This window comes from Fusarium flagelliforme (genome assembly GCF_020744385.1).
Source record: "Fusarium flagelliforme strain FIESC 12 MPI-CAGE-AA-0113 chromosome Unknown B0J16scaffold_1, whole genome shotgun sequence".
NCBI classification, from domain to species: Eukaryota; Fungi; Ascomycota; class Sordariomycetes; order Hypocreales; family Nectriaceae; genus Fusarium; species Fusarium flagelliforme.
The window spans coordinates 7,800,009-7,819,986 of record NW_025763503.1 but is presented as its reverse complement, the minus strand read 5'-3'; the positions used below and the strand labels follow the sequence as shown (position 1 = coordinate 7,819,986).

Here is a 19,978-nt window from a genome sequence, read left to right as displayed (position 1 = left end):
TGAGTGTCTGGCCAAGAAGAAGGAAGGTAGTAGAACGGAATATGGGCGTCGTTAAACTTAGACTATGAGTAGTAAGGCATGGACTAAAGGAATGATAAAATCATAAACCTTTCTCTAATTTGCATAAAATGCCCTAGATTGTTTGGTCTCTTAGGCTTTATTCCAGTGACGATTGGCATCGGACTAGATAATTGGTCACCCAATGCCAGATTAGACAAGCACTCAAGTTGTTTATTACAGGGATAGATAGCCGTTCTGTTTCCATATCAATCGGGCGTCGGCCACTGACCAATTGGGTAGAAGCATTGCCTAAAGTAGGCGTGCTTCGGGATGCCCGATGCCGAGTTTGTCATGATCTGACTCAGTGACAGCTACCAACAGCTTCTTCAACATCCTTGTCAACCCTTCTATTCGCCGCTTTACTGAGAAGCTGTGAAGTGAGCCCTCAAGACTGAGCCATAGGAATGATGACGGTGCAGTGAGAGTTGACTGCTAATAGCCTAAGAGATAAAATAATGTGATCACTTTATGCTAGTTTAGACCGGCCCTTAGACCAATTATTTCTGGCATCCCAAACCCAGCATCCTTTGGGTATTCTTTGGCAATTTTATCGCCACTCCATCGCATATATTAGCTGTATGTCCTGTCATCGGATATTGTTCTATCCCCCACAAGAACAAATGAAGACCAAAATGGCCCACGATCCTCGAACAACATACTTCCTCTCCCAAGTCACTCTCACTCCTCCTCTCCGTCTAACCCGTCTCACAACACCTCCATCCCAAGATTTCTTCTACCAATCCTCTCCCAACAGCGAAATAGCCCACAACCTCCTTGTCCAAGCCCGAGTAATTTCTCCAAACTACATCGCCCCCGAACGTCAAAAACTACACTTCCTGCGCTCGGAAAAACAAAGAGCCGCTGCCTGCGATACGTCGACATGGACGTTCACCAAGCATGAAGTTGCGATTGCTTTTGGTACGCTCATGGAACAGCCTGTTTTGCCTCCTGCTGGTGTGGCACAGGCTTTGTTGATGAATGGGAATTTGGGGAGTTTGGAGGAGCTTTGGGCGCATTTAGGTGATGCGACGCTGGAGAAGAGGATGAAGAGTAAAAGGTTGAGTGTGGAGTTTGATGTTCTTAAGATGGGTTGGTTGGATAAAGCTGTGGCGCATGATAATTTGAACTACATCCATCTTCTGTGTCAGACGAAAGTCAGTCAAGAGAGTTTGGATAGAGCTTTTGGTATCGCCTTGTCCAAAATGTCACTTCGGGCAATGAAGCTACTTCTGAGCTTTGGAGCTGTGGCTTCTGGGTATGGAGAGGTTATCAATAAGCAAATCAAGGACCGAAATTTGGAGTTGGTAGAGCTCTTACTATCGGCTCCTGACTCTATGGACGGTGCGACATGGAAAGAATGCCTCGATGGAGAATTGTCTAGAGCGGAGACTGGAGAAATTTTATCGATATCATTCCTTCTGCTTCTTCTATCCAACCGCCCAGGACTGGTCTCCGAATCCTTACTACTCAGCACTCTTCGACTACACAACGTCCAAGCCACAGCAATCGTCCTAGCATATGCGACCTCAAACGAGATCTTTTTCAACATTCGTCATCAAGCATGTGAGCTCGCATCGCAATGCCAAAATGACAATGACCGATTTATGCTGTTCAAGCTACTCTCTGATTCCGACCTTGTTGGAGACAGCTTGCCTCTTCGCGAAGAGCTCGTCAAGGATACGAGAGCACGTCACATCCCACTTGTCAAGCTTCTCGTACAGGCAGGTGTTGAAGTCGACGAAGCTCTGAGTTGGGCGATCTCTTATGTTGATATCGAGTTAATTGAGGTTCTCGATTGTGGAAATCGGCCCTCTTCGTCTACGCGGATTGTTACTGGTGGGGTCTCGGAACAGTCGGACTGATAAAAGTTAAGCTTTTCCCCACTGTTGCGAGGCATCATAAGCCGTGGTCTCCTGCCATACCCCAACATAAGGTTCAGGCAACTACACAAAATGGCTTGCATACTTCCTCCCGGTCATTCTTTTTTCCACCCACCGGCATTAAACACACTATCACATCACCGCTCAGCCGATGCAATGGGGGCCTCGGAACGGGAGATTCTCTAGTTCGCCGTTATGTTATCACTATATAGGTATATCTACGTAGCGGGACTTGTCTCGGGCACGCCGAGTTCCGCCAATGCTTTGGCAGGGCCGATCTCTATCCAATTGTCAATCTCCTTTTGAGTCGCAACAGCGATGACTCCAATCATGCCAAGCGCGTTCGCACCAGCCTCTTTATTGACCGCTGCTCGACGCCGTGGAAGGACGGCCATCCAGTTCTTCGTTACCAACATGTTATGTGGAATCGCAGCACCACGTGGAAGTGTCTTCGCGTTCTCAGATAGTCCTGCTCCAACTTCCGTCGCCTTTTGTAGAAGTTCGTTGTAAATATCTAACAGATCCTCTGGCGTCACGTTTGCAGAACCAAACCGATGGTAGAACCACTGAAAAGGCATATTAGGCTCTTCTGCATCTTCTTCATCCAGAAAGGCTGCAAAGCTGTCTTTCGGCTTGGGTATCAACTGCATATGCTTATGCAATCGACTACAACCTCCATCTTGACCACAGTTGTAAAAGCCAACGTATTCATTAGTCTGACCGCGTAGGATACTGTGCAGTGCTTGCCAGTCGTTTTGATCCAATGATTCGTACTGTCTTTTGTATCCGTCGAGAGTGAGCAGCATTAGATGCGGCCTCGCGTAACAAAATTTGTTGGCAGCGAGGAAGTGAGTCTCTCCAATTCGGCATATTTCATAGTCCGCAGTATCTATGTCGCTCCCATCCAGGTTCCGCGCGAATACGTTGACGTGGCTTTCTGGCTTAGGAGCATTTGTCTGGAAGGTTGGTTTCTTTAAGAGAGCAGATGTGAGAATGAACTGGAACTGTTGGTTGCCTCAGTATCAATGTCACCGGGCAAAAGGCCAGCTGTTCATACCTTCAAACTTGTGTCCATATGTTCAATAATCTGTTGTTCGTCATCATAGAAGACAAGGTCATTTTCAATTAGCAATGCAAACTTTTGTAGAACACTCGACTCGTCCATCGTGTCGTCAGTGGCGTGGTGGTCAAATTACAGATCAGAGGGGATTAGAACGCGCTGAGCGGGGTGTTGCGGTGGCCCGAGGACCCTGGTCTCGTGATTCCCTGATTCCAAGGCACGACTGAGACAGATACGAGTAACCCCCTTGCCGCGCAACTTGGTATTTCTATTGCGATCTTCAGTTCACACCCGTGAAAGGTTGGAATCGCGTCAGTTCTCGTCGCTGACACTAAGTTCACACGACGCGTTATTGTGAGACTTCATATATTGTTCGCCAGACAAATTAATCCCTGTACACAAGCTATGACGTAGTTCTGAGGCGCTATAATAAAGTACCCAAGTACCGGTGCAAACTGACATAGAATATTTGTACTGGTTAGTCCACTAGGCAGATCCTCAAACACTGATTAAATAATGGTATAATTCTTTCATTCTGTCGATTTCTATCCTCCAGACGCGTACATATACTTGAAACCTTGCTTGGATTCGACTATAAAAACGCAGTTCTCACCTGAATACCTCTCATCATGTTTTACTCCTTACACCTACATCTTTCACTATCAAGCCTTCTCAACTGCCCGAGCACTTAAAGAGTACCTACTATCCTTACATCTTACACACAGCCGATATGGAAGAGGAGCATTGTTACTGCGCTATTTGCGGTGTACCATGCGGTCAACTGACCAATGAGATCTGCGATGATGAATATTCCTATTGTCCTCGCATTCTCAAACCGATGACATCTACTGGATATCCGATGTTAGGCTTCTGACTGTGAACCGAAAGACAGGAAGGTAAGAAAGTCATTTCATTTACAAGGTAGACGTTGATATCAACTGCAGTAGGACCGTCACTTGCAACAACCCCGAGCACGAGGGGGGACGGGAATTCAGCCACTGGAGTGAGTCACGTCTCCTGACGCACCCTAATAATTTCGGAAGAGGAGTTATCGAAGTGTACGTACCGTCACAGCATTTCTCGAACAAATCACTAACTGGAGTAGATATCGAATTACAGAGGATAGGCCACCGGTCATTCCCCTCCATCTCTCCTGCCTCAAGCTTCTCGGAAAAGCATCAAAAACAAAGATCAACCTCAAAGTTCTCCACGCCGCGCTCTCAAAGCGATGCGTACCGAAACATGGCATGGATCCCGTCGCTCTGAACTATGACTATGGTCAGGTCAATAAGTTTCAAAGGGACGGGCATTGGCGAGTGGAGAAATGGTCAGAGTCCGTAGTCATGGATCCTACTGAGGTTGATGGGACTATAGTCAATGGGATGCTAGATGAGGCTACGAGAGATTCGTCTACTGAAGCATCTCCAGAAGACGAATATTGGAAGAGCAATTTGTACGGGAATCATGGTTGGTTTACCATGTTCCTCCCCTCTGAAACACAGCTCAAGAAGCGTTCTATCGACTGGCGCACGCTCCACTTTCTTATTCAGGACCTGGGCAACGGCAGAGGTCGATATGGTCATAACAAAGCTCGCCTTCAGTTTCGGAACAGAGCGCGTGTTTGGAGGGTTTGCTCTTCAATCTTAAAAGATTACAAAATTGCTTTTGAGGAGGAGAAATTGAAGCCGAAGATTTTGAGCATGCGACAGATCAAGGTGGAAGCTTTGAAACGTCGGGCTGAAATCAAGGCGATGGAAAGGCAGAGTGAGATCAATCTCATGGAAAGCTTGAGTCAGATGCATCCTTTCGAAAGTCAGGAAGGGGTCGATCTGTTGGAAGGTCAGGTTTGGATGAGTCCGATGGAAAAGGAACGACTGATCAGCTCATCCACAGTCCAGAGCAAAATCAGTTAGTTTTTGGTTCGTCCTCACTAGGCCTGGCGCTTCATCGGAAGATAAAGGACTTCGCAAATGCTTATCTATTGCTCTTTTTAACATTTTCATTTGTATCCCATAAACTCTTCTTATTCTTATATGGCCTGATTTCTGTTTCTTCAAATAAAAAGGAGAAGGAAAAGAGGAAAAAAGAAAAAAAGCATCGACTTCTACGGTCCTTATGTTAATATCAGCAAACGGCTACGCCGGGACTTGAACCCAGAATCTTCTGATCCACTCTCAGATGCCCTTCCATTAGGCCACGCAACCTCTTATTTACAATAACAAAGGAACAGTCTAAGTAAGCAACTAAATCCTACAGTTGCTGTTCTTAGATTAATCCTAAAGCCCCCTAGTATAGAAATAATAGCACAGATTATACAGTCTAACCACTAGATCCTGTGGCTAGGATAGTAAGACATGTAACTAAAATGCCAAGCATCTGGAGTGGTTGAGTTATTGCTTACGGGGTGCAAGCACGGCATGTTACTAAGGTCAGGAGATATAAGATAATAGATATTCCTCATAATGATCTACACTTAATATATATTTCTGGCTCATGTAACGGTCAATTAGGCCAATTCTGAATGGTGTGCTACGGAACTAGTTCGGAGCAAGAAGACTTTGTCTGAGATAGCATTGATGCCATTGATCGGCTGCTCAGCTGAATACGGAAGTCGAACGCTGGTGTATGCCTTGACGTCTGGAAATAAAACGCATGGCTGCTACGTCTCAGAAAATCAGGTCAAACAAGAATCCTCGTTTATTCAGAGCAGAAGGGCCGGGAAATGGAGGAAAGATTATGGAATCTCCTTAAGAGGCTTAGTGAAACTGAACCTGAGATCCTGAAGAACGCTGGAATTTGAACAATGACCGTCACTGCGATTGTATCGAAACAAGCTCTAGGTAAGAATTGTGGAATCAAAGTTGCCGTTGGTATTTTTGCGACTTGTACGTAAAATTATTGCTGTCAACGCAAAAGGTTTAGTTGGAAGGACGCAGGTATATAGAATTCCAATATATATAGAATAGATCAAGGATGTATACCTTATAGACGCAAACCTTATATTTTCTTTTCTTCAGATAGCATGACATTTGACCCTTCCTGCAATAAAACTATGTAAGGGGTTACCCTGTATCAAGAATTGATCACTTATATCTGTGGGTCGCACTCGAACAGCTCGGCTGTTTCAATCGGAAAATAAGAATATGCTCTTTTAGTAACTAATATCTTAGAACTTGTGACCCAGCAAGACATATGATAATCTCGTAACATGTTAGTTGCGTACTAGTGGGAAAGGCCACATGAATCAACTTGAAGATTAGACTTCTACTGCATGCGGAAATTTTAGGTCGGCTGGTCTGTTCACTAGTTTTATGACTAAAACAACCGGGTGGGATGAATGGGATGGATGCAATTTTTCACACCATAGTTTCTACGGTTTCTCTGAGCCTTTCTACACATCATAACGACACAAATCGGATCAGAAAACAATGGCGACTACGAAGCTTCGAGTCGAAACCCGCATCAGCCATGGCATTGCTCAAGATATGGCATCATCTTTGATTATAGGTAGTCAAGCAGCTGTACTTATTGATGTTCCCTTGACTATTCCTCAAGCAAAAGAGCTTGTCCCATGGATTCGCTCGCACACCAGTCTGCCATTAGTTGCGATCTTTGCCACGCATTTCCACCCAGATCATTATCTTGCTGCTCACATCATCTTGGAGAGCTTTCCTCAAGCCAACTTGTATGCTACCGAGAAGACAGTGGCTTTGGTAAAGGACATCATCGAGGGCAAAGTGTGTAATTACCCAAATCAGATGATTGACTAGCTAACTTCGAAATAGACTATGTTCTGGAAGTCGGCGTTGGGTGATGAAAACATCGCCAACTCGCCAATAATCCCTCAAGTCTTTCAATCGACCTTCTTTTTGCTCCCAGGGGACGACATTGTCCATCTACTTGGGCCCGTCAACGGAGACAGCCCTGAGCAGACTATGTTCTGGATCCCCTCTATCAAAACATTGATTGCCGGCGATGTCGTATACGGTCATGGAATGCACATGTGGCTCGCTGACCTTGATGATCCGTCGATGACGAAAGCATGGCTTGACTCTTTGCGATTAATCGACTCTCTTGGAGCAGAGAGAATTATTCCGGGACATGCCCTTAGTGACAAAGAAGGTTTTGATGGAACTAAAGACACTGACCACACACGAGCATATGTTAGCTTTTTCCAAAAGGAGATCGAGTCGAAACCGAGGGATGCCTTTACGCCAGAAGAAATCATTGCCAAGTTTGACGATGCGTTTCCCGAGTTGGCAAAAGCAGAAGAGGGCTCGACCTCGCAGCTTTTACTCCAGATCAACGCTCAGCATTTTGGCAAGGGAGGCGAACGACAAAAGCACGATGTTGATCTGGTTTCACTCCAAAGGTCTTACAACTCGACCTGGGATTTCAGCAAGAACTGACTCACGGCGACCCAATTTGACAGATTACCTGGCTGGCATGGATAAGTGCAGGTAGAAAATAGACCGATATTGGCCACAAGACATCATCTTCTGTTACAAAAACTTCACTGCATCTGAGGCCAATCAGAAGAGCATAGGCATATTAAACCGCAAAATTCAACATTATATTCGTTTACTTTAAGAGCTTCTGCCGCTAGAAATGCTGCGCGTGTTTATAATTATCCAGTTGGTGCACATCAAGTCTAACAATCTTAGCTGGCGAGACCTAGTCACATTATGTCACAACAAAGCCAGTCTCAAATGGATCAGCGGGCCTACAATGAGGTTAACAATAACGCGGACGGGCCCAGTAGTCTCGGAGCCTTTGTCATCATATGTATCTCTGTTGCTGGTTGCTACTATTACGCCAATAATGTGGGAGCAAATTTATTTCATACGGGCACAAGGATTGAGCGACGAAAGCATTCGTGTGAAGTTCTTCTAAAGGGCACTTCAGCAGTGTGTGGTTAAGACTTGAGACTTTCCAAATCCCGCTTGATTGTCGTTTCTTTTGTATTCAATCACTTGAGGGCATCACGCTTGGTGCTCCGGGTGAAACCCATTTTCGGTATTCATTACAATTTTGCTAGTTTACTTTATTCGCGTCATCTTTACCCTCAGGACCCTTCTCAGTATTAGCCACGTCCTGCTTTGCTGTGTCCATTAATGTCTGGGTTTTTCTCGGTATCTAAGCTCTGTATCTATTTCAAACATTTTTACAAAGTCACAGACCAAGAAGCGGTCAATTCCAGTAGCGAAATGGCTTGGATATTCTTCTAAGTGCTTCTGTTACGTGATAGAATAAATGGAGATTCAGATTTCCCCTATAATTTTGTTGCCATAATTGTCCTCCACTATTATCGCTCTCGCCTTACATCAGCCACAATGACCCGGGTGAAACAATCACGACATTGTCCCCACAGATTGCCAATCGATGGTGCAACCAGCAAATCCAATGCATTCAAGCTAGATGATCGAATTTTCTTCATTATTCCCTGTATCTCCTCGGGGAGTTCGGGGAATTGCCTCATATTAACCTAGATAGGCAATTTTCATATTACTATCTGTCGCGATGTGCCACTCCATGACCCAGACTACTACGTAAGGCGTATAAGGGTGTCACCTAGCTTATTGACCCCATTTATCGCAATACAACCTTTTCCAGGGTGTTGGAATGATCGACAGTGGTTTAAATATTGTGCGGTGACCCTGTATTACAGTGTTCAGTACATCTTACTGTTGAAATCTATCATCGCTACAGAGTGAACGGGCTGCATAATTCGAAAATGTCGCCTCAATCACCTGTTATTGTCCCTTCGCCTGGACAGTCAGAGCCTCACTCCGACGATGGCAGCATTAAAGCGAAAGACAAGGTAGATAACAATGGATCCATCAACGATTCCGTACCTCCTACAGCGCCAGCATTGGCAGCACAGCAGGGTCAACGAATGGAATCAGCAATGGGCGACGCCATTCTTCGATTTATCCGGATCAGGAAGCCTCGAAAGGATGATGTCTACGACCTCGATGCGGTACGAAACTTGTTCAACCATGGTATGCCAACATAATCAAGGTCCTAACTCGAACTAGATCGCTACGCAGCCAAGTATTTGGGACTCGCCAGACCTCGAGCGATACAAAGAACTCTACATCCACCCGCAGTGGGAGAATTGGTCAGCTTTTGATCCCAACTTTCGCTGGACCTGGCGTGAAGAGAATGAAGTACGACGCAAAGTTGACTGGAAGATCATGGTAAGTAGCGTCTAAGAACAGTCGCGGAGTGAGACTAACGTTGATAGATCTGGATGTGTGTCATGTTTGCAGCCTTGAACATCGACAGGAACAACATTCAGAACGCTGTATCAGACAACATGCTTGATGATTTAGGTATCACGCAATCTGACTATGTAAGTTGCTGTATGGCACAAACCCACCCCAATAGTACTGGGAAATTCCAAACGAAAGTACTTACCTACTGCAGAACATTGGACAAACCATCTCTCGTGTCGGCTTTCTCGTGGCCGAGTTACCTTCCCAGCTGATATCCAAACGGTAAGTCACATAACTACCGCGAATTCTTCCGCTGAGCTCACGCTTTATCAGCATTGGCCCCGATATGTGGATCCCAATCCAGCTTTGCATCTTCAGTTTCATCTCAGCTATGCAGTTCTTCTTAAAGGGCCGTGCATCTTTTCTTGCCACCCGATACTTGATGTAGGTTTCTCCCAAGTCGTGGTTACTAGCCTTGCTAACTTCTCAGTGCCACATTTCAAGGCGGTTTTATTCCGTAGGTCACATCTTTGCATGAGGCATCTATCGCATGTCTAACAAGCCACAGCGACACAATTCTCTACCTCAGTTACTGGTACACTGGCACAAGAGTATGTTGGTTCGGACCAGAGCTCACTCGAATCACCACTGACCATCCTAGCTTCCAATTCGACTAGCCTGGTTCTGGATGTCATCTCAACTTGGTATGTGATGAGGCTATCGTTGAATACGGATACTTACAAGAATGACAGTGGACATAGCTGTTGGTTTTGCAGCCGTCGGCCTGGTATCTATGCGAGGACTGCTTGGATATGAAGGCTGGAGATGGCTCTTCCTCATTGAGGGCGCCTTCACATGTAAGTACTCGATTTATCTTTCGAGCTGATTCTTTCTAACATCACCATAGTCCTGATCGGAGTTGCATCCTTCTTTCTGATGCCTCAGTCACCTGCCAGGACCGAGAGCTTTTGGTGTCCCAAGGGTTACTTCAACAAAAAGGAACAAAAAATCATTGTCAACTCTGGTAAGCCGATTAACCGTCATGAGTAACGTCCCATTCTAACCCGCCCCAGTTATTCGAGATGACCCTCAAAAAGGAGGCATGTATAACAGACAAGGTTTATCTCTCCGACAAATCTGGGAATGCACCAAAGACTATGACATGTGGCCTCTGTATGCTCTCGGCTTGCTCTTTGGGCTGCCCAAGTACCCCGTCAACCAATACCTCACACTATCCTTCCGTGGTCTCGGCTTCAATGTCATCGAATCCAACCTGTTATCGATCCCGTACATTGTTGGATCCTGTATTACAATGCTGGCCATCACAGCCTTCAGCGAGCTTATTAATAACCGAAGCTTTGTGTCTATGGCGGAGGATGCATGGTTGCTTCCGTGCTTCGTGGCATTGATCGCTCTGCCAGATCCGATTGGGCCTTGGGCTTACTTTGCAATCTCCACTGTTCTGCTGTCATTCCCTTAGTAAGTGGCTTTACAGCTGGAGGCTGACTATTCTAACAATATCCAGTACTCATCCGATTCAAGTCGCTTGGACCAGTAGGAATGCTGGGTCAGTACAAAACAGGACAGTATCTGCATCGTAAGATAACCCTTCATTATACTCACCACCGCTTCTAACGACCTGTAGTCTGTACAACATGTGGGTTCAAGTCAGTGGAATGATTGGGGCCAATAGTAAGATTTCAAGTCTACCTTGAGAAACTATTCACTAACAATTTATAGTTTACCAGCCTGATGATTCTCCACGATACTTTAAGGCAAACAAGGGCCTACTTGTTATTTGCATTTGGATGTGTGTGAGTATCATCCACCTCCATTATTACATACCGTGTGGGAATGAATCTCACATTTTATTAGTTTATCCAATACCCAGGCACATTCTTCTACTACAGGTGGCGGAACAACCAAAAGGCCAAGAAATGGGACGCAATGACGCCAGATGAACAACACCAGTACAGGACAACCACCTCCGACAAAGGCAATAAACGGTAAGTATCTGTTCCCTATTAACATTACCTGTCAACTGATTTTTGAAACCAGGCTTGACTTTCGCTTTGCTACCTAGATATAGTTGTATTGCCCGGAAGATGATGGCCTGAAATGAAGGAGGAGGCTGTAGCTCAAACACTGGCAGTTATATTCAGAAATGTCGTAACTCGGCCAGAATTCAACGAGTCTCTACGCTAGGAAACATTTTGTTTGTATTTTCTTCGCATACCATTCACAATCTGTGGTTATGGATCCTACTGGTCATTTCAATTTCCTGGTCAGTGAAAAGAGTGGTTTCAAAACGTTGCTTGGAAAGCTTGTGCCTGTCCCTAGTTCAAGCAGGCTGCTTATTTAACTCAATCGTCACGGAGCCATGTTGTCCTTCTCAACTCGAATTATTCTCACGCCCTTCCATTAGACCACGCAACCTCGTATTTACTATAACAAGGTCATGATTCTAGTGAGCAGCTAAATCCTTCGGTTGCCGTTCTTGGATTAGTTTCAAAGCTTCTGGCAAGGAATTGATGACATATATCATGCGGTCTGACCATCAGATCCTTAAAGGCTCTGATAGGGCGGCTAAATGTTTGCTTACTGGAAGTAAGCATGGAGGAATACCGAGCTGAGGTATAAAATGACGGGCATTCCTCTCAATGATCTCTCTTGGGAAAGCCTTCCGCCTGTTGTTATCTTATCTCAACTGTACTCCAATTTCATCATGAGCTCTACCCAGGGCCAAGTTCGCATTGCCATGCGCGATGACTATTACAACGACCACTGCGAAATTCAGCATGCAGCTGTAAAAGCAGGACTTGGTCTTATCCCGGACTTCTCGGGACGTAAGTCAGAACAACACAAACATCCATCGGAAGTGTATTGATGCTAATTGAGGCCAGGAGAGAGTCTCGTCGTGATTGACTATGGATGTGCTCAAGGAGCTAACTCGTAAGTTTCAGCTGTAACTACAAGTATTATTGTGGTAACGGTCTTGAAGTATTGAACCTGTGAAAAAGATCATATCGACATTACCCCATGGCACAACTGCTTCTGTCATCTTTGAAGACACACCCTTCAACGATTTTGGCAGTCTGGCGAAGACAGTCTCAGCCCACTTTGCCGACACTAGTGAGAAAGTCTTCATCGCACCTAGCCTCGTGCCCGTTGGCTTCTACCAACAAGTCGTCCCGGCAAGCTCCGTCGATATAGGATTCTCTTGGTCATCCTTCAATTATCTCGAGAACACTCCAACTATCGCTCTCGACGCGACGGCCTCACCAACTGACTACGCCATCGCTCGCCATAAAGCTCTCGCAACAGCTGGTCACACAGACCTGATCAAGCTGTTCAAACTCAGGGCCAAAGAAATCCGCGAGGGTGGGTACCTTATCGCTGCTATCGGCGGCCAAAAGCCTGAAGGGGAGACAAGACCTTCCAATCCAGGTGGGCATATCCTCCAAGCTGTCACCATGCGCATGTTAAGCGAGGGAAAAATTTCACTTCCCGAACTGATGCAAATGGCCTTATTCCCAAGCCACGAACGTACACCAAACGAGATCCGCGCTGCACTTGACGACGAAGCTGTTGCACCGCTTTGGGAAGTTGAGGTTTTCGAATCCAAGTTAATCGTGCAGCCAGCCTGGGAAATTTACGACAACGCAGCTGAGACCGGGAAAGAAGAAGCTTTCAGAAAGTATGCAACTGTGGTGATAGAGAACTTGATTGCTGCAGCTGGATGGTTCTGGATTGACATACTGAGGAGGTCAAGAGGTGAAGACTGGGATGGTGCAGATGCTTGGCTGAAGGAGTTTGTTGACATGGGTGTTGAAGAGATGGTAACTAAGCATGCGGACTTCAAGGCTGAGATTTGGTGGAATTATATGAGGTTGAGAAGAACTAACAGGAAGGTCTAGATTGGTTTACCGTTGCTCTACGGGGAAGGAAATAGACATCACCGGAAGCCCACTGTGGCTGAACTTGGTGCTAGGTCTCAATACGCGGCCCTTAATATGAATATGCGCTGAGGCTTGATCATTAATTTATCAAAACTGTGCTTGATACAAAATCATTGTTAGTTCATAGTGCCGACACCAGTACTGCACTGCGAATTCAAAGAATAATCAAGTGACCACGACCTTGACCCCCATGGTCCTCAAGACCAGGTTCGCTAAGTGTGATATGGATGATTGGATATGCGATGACCACTCTCTGCTCCTTTTCGGATAAGAAAGTTTGCAGCCTCCTCGTTACCGCTATTTATGGCAAAGTCCAGTGGCTTGTCCCCTTCATTATTGCAATGATTGATGTCCGCACCAAGGCCAAGCCAAGCGTCCAACACCTCATCCCTAGAGTTTATTGCGGCAAAATGTAAAGGCGTATTGCCGTGACTATTACGGGCGTTTATATCCATCCCGTGTCTTTGAAAAATATGGAAACAACCATCATCACCCAAGTGACTCAGTTGGTCTATCCGCCGAGCAAACTGATGCAGGAATGTCTCGCCCTCTGCGTTTGCCGTGTTCGGATTTGCTCCATTTTTAAGAAGGATTTGAAGTACCGGAACATAATTGTGATGGATAGGAACGCAATGGAGGCATGTATTGCCTCCATTGTCTTCAACGTCAACGTTTGCCCCATGATGGCAGAGGAGGTCAACCTTTTCGGCGTTCCCAAGCTTCACAGCTGTGAAAAGACAAGTTTCGCCGTCATTCCTTCGTGTGTTGATATCCACGTCTTGTCTGACCAACCAATCGAGTTCTTCAAGCCCAAAGTAAGTTGTAGCGTTCCAGAGGCACGTCTGACCCATTTCATCGCGGCGATGTATGTTAGCTCCATGGTGAACCAGGGCTACCATTGCTGCCTTCGACCTGGCATAGTGTATTGGGCGCTTGCCAATACTATCTGCAAATTCAGCATCCCCTCCTTTCTCTAGTATGACTTTCGCTACCGCCTCATAACCACGGTCTAAGGCGACTCCGAGTATTGACACAGAACCATGGTAGCTGGGAGTCGTCAACTTTGGTTCGAAGATGGTATGATTAGCATCGACACCCCGATCCAGAAGCAACTTCACAATATCTGCATGGCCATTCTCTACAGCCAGCGAAACGACTGAAGCGCCTTCGGAGTCTTCTCCAATGTCCACCAGCCACTTGACTGTGTCGAAATTGCCACCTTTTGCCGCGTGCATTAACAACGTCATTCCGCCGACCCTTCGTCTGGAAGCACCCCGCTGGACAAGTAGTTTGGCAATACCAAGATAACCATTCTGGCAGGCCCAAACAAGGGGAGTGCGACTTTTACCACTAGAATGAATCCTGGACTTCATTCCCTCCATAATGTCTATTCCGTTGTGAAGTGGAGAGGATAGCCCCAGAAGGGCTAAGGCACTATCCCCATGACCTTGAGCCATGGCAGCTATGAGAGGGTACACGTATCTCTCTCCATGAATGGCCAGGTCTATGCGTGAGTCGGCTTTGAGCCGCGTCTGGATCAAAGACGAATATCCACCGTCCGCGAGAATGTACAACAGTTCTGCTTCTGGAGTATACCTGCGGACTCTGTGTTTTTCAAACATGTTAAAAACATCAATCCAAGGTCTAATTCGGAAGTCGCCCATAAACCCCTGTTGACAGTATGTAACAGCAGCACGGTTTGCGTGATATAGAACGAACCGACAAGCATACTCCAGGAAGGCGTAGTTCTCGATACTCTCACGAAGCTCTTTGGATGTGGGCCGCTTATTGGTATCTTCACAAACCAACTCTGCGGGCTGATTACCAGTAATCTCCTCGTTCAAAGTCACATAGGATCTGAAATAGAAATCGCAGCAAAGCCTCAGCTTGTTGTGGCCAAAGCTTTCCCAATCAGCTTTTAGCTCCGGCCATACCTCAGCAAGACCTTTGTCCTTGACAAGAAAGTCACGAACGGACTCGTGAATGAACTGAACCGTTGGTTGCTTCGCTTTGGTAATCTCGGCAAGTCCTTTGGAAGAGCTTACGACACTTTTGTAAAAGCAGTCAGTGGCGTCGCTTGTATAAACGCTTGGCATATCAGAATCCGCCAGTCCTTGTAATGATAGCCCGGACCAAAGAGCGTGGTAGTACTCGGCTGGTCTGAGAGGTCTTTTACTGAGAAGGATCCAAAGAAAGCATAGTTGAAGCTCTTCGGCGTTAGCCTTGTCTCTTCTAAGAATGTCTTTGAAGAGCTCGCTCAGGCCATTGGGCACTTGTTCGAGTCTATTTCGAAGGTTGAGTCGTCCACGACGATTCTCATCGTTCAATACGTCAACGACCAAAACGACCCACAAGAAGACCCCAGATGCTTTCACTAACATCCTCTCCTGCAGTTGTGCAACCAGAGGCGGGTCCTTGATTCGAAGGTTAGACTTGATGTAACTCTCCAGATCACCCGCATGGCCCTCTTGGTTCTCAACCGTGAGCCGCATACCCCGGTCAATGTCGATGTAAGGATAATGGCGACTTGAGAAGCAGATTCGAAGGCGGACGCCGCTCTCTGTACATGTCTCTGCGACGTCCTCAAAAAAGTAAACCAAGTCCATGACTTGCTGTTCGTCGCACTCGTCAAGGGCGTCTATAAAGCATGTGAATGATCTTCGACCAAGCTTCAGAATAGCAGTGCGTAGAAGGTCCTTAAGAGAATTCAAGGATGGACATGTGATTTGGCTCTGGGGGACGAGATCAGAGTCATCCAGGACGCATTCAAGATCGGGAAAGCCTTTGAACAACTGCAGAAGTAGAGATCGATACATGCCAGAGATAGTTTTCTCCAGGGCTTCGCCGCGGGCGTTGAAAAAGAAGGATGCTGTCAGAATCTGGTTCTTCTTGTCTTTCTTTCTGGTCTGGAGGTAGACAAACTTCATGATGGTGGACTTGCCAGCTCCGGGTTTGCCACGTAGCCAGAGGAAGCCATGATGTTCCGATACTTTTGCAGGATCATTCCATGCCAGATAGTCTTCGTGTTTTAGGAACCAGTGGCACGTTTTTGAGTGAGCAGCCTTGATGGTGGTCTTTCGAGCATCTATTGCTTCGAAGTTTAAGGACTCGAGTAACTGGCCATGGCGTTCTGTTGAAGCAGATGATCCTTCTCCCGCTGGAGCTTCAGTCAGAAGTCTAATATCAAAGGTCATGACGGAAGATCATATACTCACGAGTGCTCGGGACGTGGTCAGGCTCTACATCCCTTGCATCCTTTCCTCTCACTTCCAAAAGCTCATAGGCGTAGGCAGCTGCGGTCGCCGCGGCATACCGCTGCCAGCCCTTAGCCTTATGAGAATCCGAATAATCACAAATGCCACGAATGGGCAAACATGATTCAATATCCATCAATCCAGCAGCTTCCATTTCAAAACACAGGACGTCTAGTTCACAGGCTATCTTATCTCTGCAAGTGGCGTCCTTCATCACCTGGTTACTGGATGCGATGCCCCCATAATAGATGCTCGGATCGGTGGAGCTTCGTGCGCTTCTGACCTCTAGCCTGTCTTGATCGCATTCGTCGCAAGAAAAGTCAGGACAAAGATGATTGTAGGACGATTCGAAGAGGCGATCTGGTTCTTCTGGTCGGCCATACGCTGGGTGGCCTTCCATCTTGTTCTTCAAAATTGTCGGTACTCTGCTTCCTTCAAGCTCATGTCGAGAACGCAAATTCGATATGACAGTGAGGATAGAAGAGCCAGGATGCTTGTAGACCCCGGTACGTTGCAGCTCCCCGTTGATCGTCTTCCCTAGATCATATTGCATAACCCTCGTTCCAACGACGATATCCCCGAGCCGTATGTCAGCCTTGCCAGGAACCCCACCGCCAATTCCAACCATTAAACACACGTCGACGTTGGGGAAAGTCCGCTTCAAATTGCTCATAACAATAGCCGCGTTATTGGTACCATATGCTGAAGCTGGTAGACAAGCTATGACGACGTTCTGGCTTTGGATAGTCCCGAGAACGTAAGAGTTACTATCTGTCTTTGGGGGACTGTCGTGCTCTTCGTCGAGCATTGCGCGCGCCGCCGCCATTTCGATGTGAAGCGCGCACATCCAGGCTACGGTGTAGCGGTCATACGAGGTGAGACCAGAGCGAGGCCTTTTGTTATGGTAAGATAACGTGATTCCATTGTCCTCAAATGCGCGTCGCCGAGACATTTAGATGCGTGTGATGGTGACTGTGGTTGGAAGGAATCGTTGCTGGAGGACAAGAGTGAGATGGATTGGAGTATCCAGCTTTGTCAGCAGAAAAAACAGAATCAGGCTGTGCCCCAGACCATTGTGCCTGCAAATCTGCCTCACCAAGGCTGTTGGTCGCCTCCAACCAATCATGGTTGAATATACCCATGCAAGCCAAGAGCCTGATCAGAAATCTCGGCCGTGAAAAGAACAGGAATCATTATTCGGTCACGTTATACGGGAACTCATACCTGCAATGATGGGATTGAACGTAGGTAGTTAACCTCCACACTGGGGCCTTACTAATTGCACCGCAAGTTATCTGAGGAACTGCGCTAGATATTGAAGTAATAACTGTACTGTAGAGGCTACTGATTGAGCTTAAAGTTGGGCTGTTAGCTGTACTAAAATTATAGAGCAGGAGATAAAAGGGTACTTTTTTCTGAGCTCTTTAAACTGTGAATTAGAGTAGTAATGAAGGCTCCAGCTACGTCTTACAGAGCGTCAAGTCTTTACAGCTACAGCAGTTGCTATAGAGTATTGTAGCTGTTATTTTAGCTGCTGTAGCTGACTGGCTACAGCGCCTATCTTTAGTCGCTATCGCGATCGTACAGGGGCCATCGATAAGTACCTCTCGGTATACTGCCCAGTATAAATACAAGTTTACCAGACTGCTTAGGAAAGAACTATTAATTCTTTAAATCCAAAAGTATTATGAGTTTCAAATGCTATACGCTTTGAAATAGAGTAAATAGAACAGTGCCTTTTTCTTAAAGATATGTAAACTATAGTTTATGCTTATACTTGTGATAGTTAATAATATACACGAATCTTCCACAATATCGCATCCCCAACTTCAATGACAGATTGTGTGTCCAGATTCTATCAGAGAATTAAACGGGTGGACATCCTCGTTTGTAGCTGTCATCTTCGTCGACAGTGTATGATTTCAACGTCCTTATTCATCGCACTTGTAGGTCATGAAGGCGGTCCTAAATGAAGTGTTAGCTATCAAAGTTACAAATTCAAAAAAGGGAGGAAGGCGACTTACTCATACATCCAGAAACCATCGTTTCCTCTAGATCCCGAAGTGCACCCGTTGATACCAAGAGAGAGCAAGTCTCGGCATTTTCCACCAGTGAGACCAGCCCAGCTTCCACTAGTGGTCTTGGTCATAAAGGTAAAACTGCCCTTTCCGGAGGGCGCATTGATACATGTCTCTTTCTTTTCATAGGCCTCGTACGTACCACCACCGCCACCACGGTAGCACCATTCGTTTGCGGCAGCAAGGGCATCCGCCTTGTCAGCCCCCCAAGGGTGAACAATGCTGCTCCCGTAGCACTTCACAGTCTTGGGAGGCCTGTACCCAACAGTGTGGGTACAGACATAGGCATCTGCCCACATGTATTCGCATTGATCGCCGACAGTGGGGTTCCATTTCTTGAACTGCTCAAAGCTGATACCGTAGTTGTCGGTGACTTCGAGACAGACTTCATTCTTTTGAACGAGATGGAAGCGATCGCAGTCCTTCACCATGCCGGGCTGGATGGGGAGAGGAGTTGTGATGTCGTTGTCACCTGTTGTGGATTCAATGGCTGTGGCTTTGAGAAGGACTTTGCTTGGCTCGTCGGCTGGGGCCTCGGCTGGGGCAGCAAGGGAGAGGCCGGCGTTAGCGAGAAAGAGGGAGGCAATGGTAGAGAACTTCATTGTGATGGTTGAAGAGATAGAACAGTGTTGATTGAGTGATTGTGAGCTGATGAGAAAAGATAATTGCTCATGGAATTGGGGGCCTTTTATATCCATCACAACTCCATCAGGTTACCATCGTGAAGTCTTAGCCTTGCAAGGCAAATTAGGCCACCACTACTGTGCCTCTCAAAAAGTCCTCAGCCTAATTCTCTTCCTTCCAATAACGAAGATCACCGACGTCGCATGGTGTGTGGGTAGTCGGATGATAGTACCGGTGATTACCTAGTTGAGATGTTGCCGCGAAGGTTAACGGTTAGACTTTCCGGAGTAGAGTCATTTTAATGAGCTGTTTCCTCTTTAGCGTGTGCTAAGATCTCACTCGCTTGTGCAAGATCCACTGTTAGCCTCAGCCACCCGCTGTAGGGCTACAGGGGAAAATCAGGGACCTTCGGGTCATCGGAGCCGAGTATTAGAACCTGAGCGTTTGACTAGTAGTTTCGACACTTTATTAGATATGGATACTTGAACTGCAGAATCCACGATTGAACAATACCGTCGTGCTTATGTCTTCGCAATTGTCTTCTAGAATGGTGAGAAAATTCTCGCAGAGTTCTCAGCCCCAGGCAAACGATCCACAGTCCCTGCACCTAAGGAAAATTACCACCTTGGCATGCGGCGTAGTCCACTCAGGGCCAGGCAGTCTGTCCAGATGGTGCCGTCGCTTCCTTCATTTCTCAGCCTATACGAAGTTTTCCGAGAAAAGTCACCCATGTTCTAGAGCGCACCGCTGGTTGGTCTCGCTCCAGATTGAAATGATCTTGACTAAGTAGGTCAGCATTGCGAAGAATGTGACGATGATTTAGTGCCTGTTGATTTGAAGTAACG

At 46.5% G+C, this 19,978-nt stretch overlaps 8 protein-coding genes and 1 non-coding gene across 9 annotated transcripts; 5 read left to right on the top strand and 4 right to left on the bottom strand.

Moving 5' to 3' along the window:
* The first annotated feature begins 681 nt into the window (after window positions 1-681).
* Window positions 682-2,040, top strand: B0J16DRAFT_47024 (uncharacterized protein). The gene has a single exon (XM_046133901.1). The coding sequence runs from the start codon at window positions 693-695 to the stop codon at window positions 1,920-1,922; it is 1,230 nt and encodes a 409-aa protein (XP_045990486.1). The 5' UTR covers window positions 682-692; the 3' UTR covers window positions 1,923-2,040.
* A 118-nt stretch (window positions 2,041-2,158) lies between these two features.
* B0J16DRAFT_379296 (ATP adenylyltransferase-domain-containing protein) lies at window positions 2,159-3,105 on the bottom strand (the record flags this gene model as incomplete). Its single annotated transcript, XM_046130992.1, has 2 exons — window positions 2,159-2,944; window positions 2,998-3,105. 2 exons carry the CDS (start codon window positions 3,103-3,105, stop codon window positions 2,159-2,161), a joined length of 894 nt encoding a protein of 297 aa, XP_045990485.1.
* Window positions 3,106-3,829: 724 nt separating this feature from the next.
* B0J16DRAFT_367869 (uncharacterized protein) lies at window positions 3,830-5,038 on the top strand. The gene is made up of 3 exons (XM_046130163.1): window positions 3,830-3,896; window positions 3,948-4,058; window positions 4,106-5,038. Exon 3 carries the CDS (start codon window positions 4,248-4,250, stop codon window positions 4,911-4,913), a length of 666 nt encoding a protein of 221 aa, XP_045990484.1. The 5' UTR covers window positions 3,830-3,896; window positions 3,948-4,058; window positions 4,106-4,247; the 3' UTR covers window positions 4,914-5,038.
* Window positions 5,039-5,132: 94 nt separating this feature from the next.
* B0J16DRAFT_t26 lies at window positions 5,133-5,204 on the bottom strand. The gene has a single exon. It is a non-coding gene; the product is annotated as a tRNA-His (tRNA).
* Window positions 5,205-6,428: 1,224 nt separating this feature from the next.
* Window positions 6,429-7,409, top strand: B0J16DRAFT_410308 (beta-lactamase-like protein; the record flags this gene model as incomplete). Its single annotated transcript, XM_046133135.1, has 2 exons — window positions 6,429-6,737; window positions 6,786-7,409. The coding sequence occupies 2 exons, from the start codon at window positions 6,429-6,431 to the stop codon at window positions 7,407-7,409; spliced, it is 933 nt and encodes a 310-aa protein (XP_045990483.1).
* Window positions 7,410-8,734: 1,325 nt separating this feature from the next.
* B0J16DRAFT_258409 (major facilitator superfamily transporter) lies at window positions 8,735-11,301 on the top strand (the record flags this gene model as incomplete). The annotated part of the gene is made up of 16 exons (XM_046123183.1): window positions 8,735-8,980; window positions 9,039-9,200; window positions 9,248-9,355; window positions 9,430-9,500; window positions 9,552-9,662; window positions 9,709-9,735; window positions 9,787-9,829; window positions 9,880-9,922; window positions 9,971-10,075; window positions 10,126-10,242; window positions 10,292-10,697; window positions 10,744-10,815; window positions 10,864-10,910; window positions 10,959-11,032; window positions 11,094-11,224; window positions 11,277-11,301. 16 exons carry the CDS (start codon window positions 8,735-8,737, stop codon window positions 11,299-11,301), a joined length of 1,788 nt encoding a protein of 595 aa, XP_045990482.1.
* Window positions 11,302-11,841: 540 nt separating this feature from the next.
* On the top strand, window positions 11,842-13,247 carry B0J16DRAFT_331246 (S-adenosyl-L-methionine-dependent methyltransferase). Its single transcript, XM_046126551.1, has 3 exons — window positions 11,842-12,064; window positions 12,122-12,170; window positions 12,220-13,247. The coding sequence occupies exons 1-3, from the start codon at window positions 11,860-11,862 to the stop codon at window positions 13,133-13,135; spliced, it is 1,170 nt and encodes a 389-aa protein (XP_045990481.1). The 5' UTR covers window positions 11,842-11,859; the 3' UTR covers window positions 13,136-13,247.
* On the bottom strand, window positions 13,247-17,257 carry B0J16DRAFT_410306 (uncharacterized protein; the record flags this gene model as incomplete). Its single annotated transcript, XM_046133134.1, has 2 exons — window positions 13,247-16,334; window positions 16,393-17,257. The coding sequence occupies 2 exons, from the start codon at window positions 17,255-17,257 to the stop codon at window positions 13,390-13,392; spliced, it is 3,810 nt and encodes a 1,269-aa protein (XP_045990480.1). The 3' UTR covers window positions 13,247-13,389.
* Window positions 17,258-18,163: 906 nt separating this feature from the next.
* Window positions 18,164-19,152, bottom strand: B0J16DRAFT_47006 (uncharacterized protein). Its single transcript, XM_046133900.1, has 2 exons — window positions 18,456-19,152; window positions 18,164-18,396 (listed from the first exon to the last, which is right to left on the bottom strand). The coding sequence occupies exons 1-2, from the start codon at window positions 19,109-19,111 to the stop codon at window positions 18,363-18,365; spliced, it is 690 nt and encodes a 229-aa protein (XP_045990479.1). The 5' UTR covers window positions 19,112-19,152; the 3' UTR covers window positions 18,164-18,362.
* Between the last annotated feature and the right edge of the window lie 826 nt (window positions 19,153-19,978).

Coding starts and splice junctions, on each gene's coding strand:
- B0J16DRAFT_367869 (XM_046130163.1), top strand. CDS start 4,248: ATGGATCCCGTCGCTCTGAACTATGACTATGGTCAGGTCAATAAGTTT.
- B0J16DRAFT_47024 (XM_046133901.1), top strand. CDS start 693: ATGGCCCACGATCCTCGAACAACATACTTCCTCTCCCAAGTCACTCTC.
- B0J16DRAFT_47006 (XM_046133900.1), bottom strand. CDS start 19,111: ATGAAGTTCTCTACCATTGCCTCCCTCTTTCTCGCTAACGCCGGCCTC. Junction 18,397..18,455: donor GATGGTTTCTGGATGTATGA/GTAAGTCGCCTT, acceptor CACTTCATTTAG/GACCGCCTTCATGACCTACA.
- B0J16DRAFT_331246 (XM_046126551.1), top strand. CDS start 11,860: ATGACGGGCATTCCTCTCAATGATCTCTCTTGGGAAAGCCTTCCGCCT. Junction 12,065..12,121: donor TATCCCGGACTTCTCGGGAC/GTAAGTCAGAAC, acceptor AATTGAGGCCAG/GAGAGAGTCTCGTCGTGATT. Junction 12,171..12,219: donor TGTGCTCAAGGAGCTAACTC/GTAAGTTTCAGC, acceptor ACGGTCTTGAAG/TATTGAACCTGTGAAAAAGA.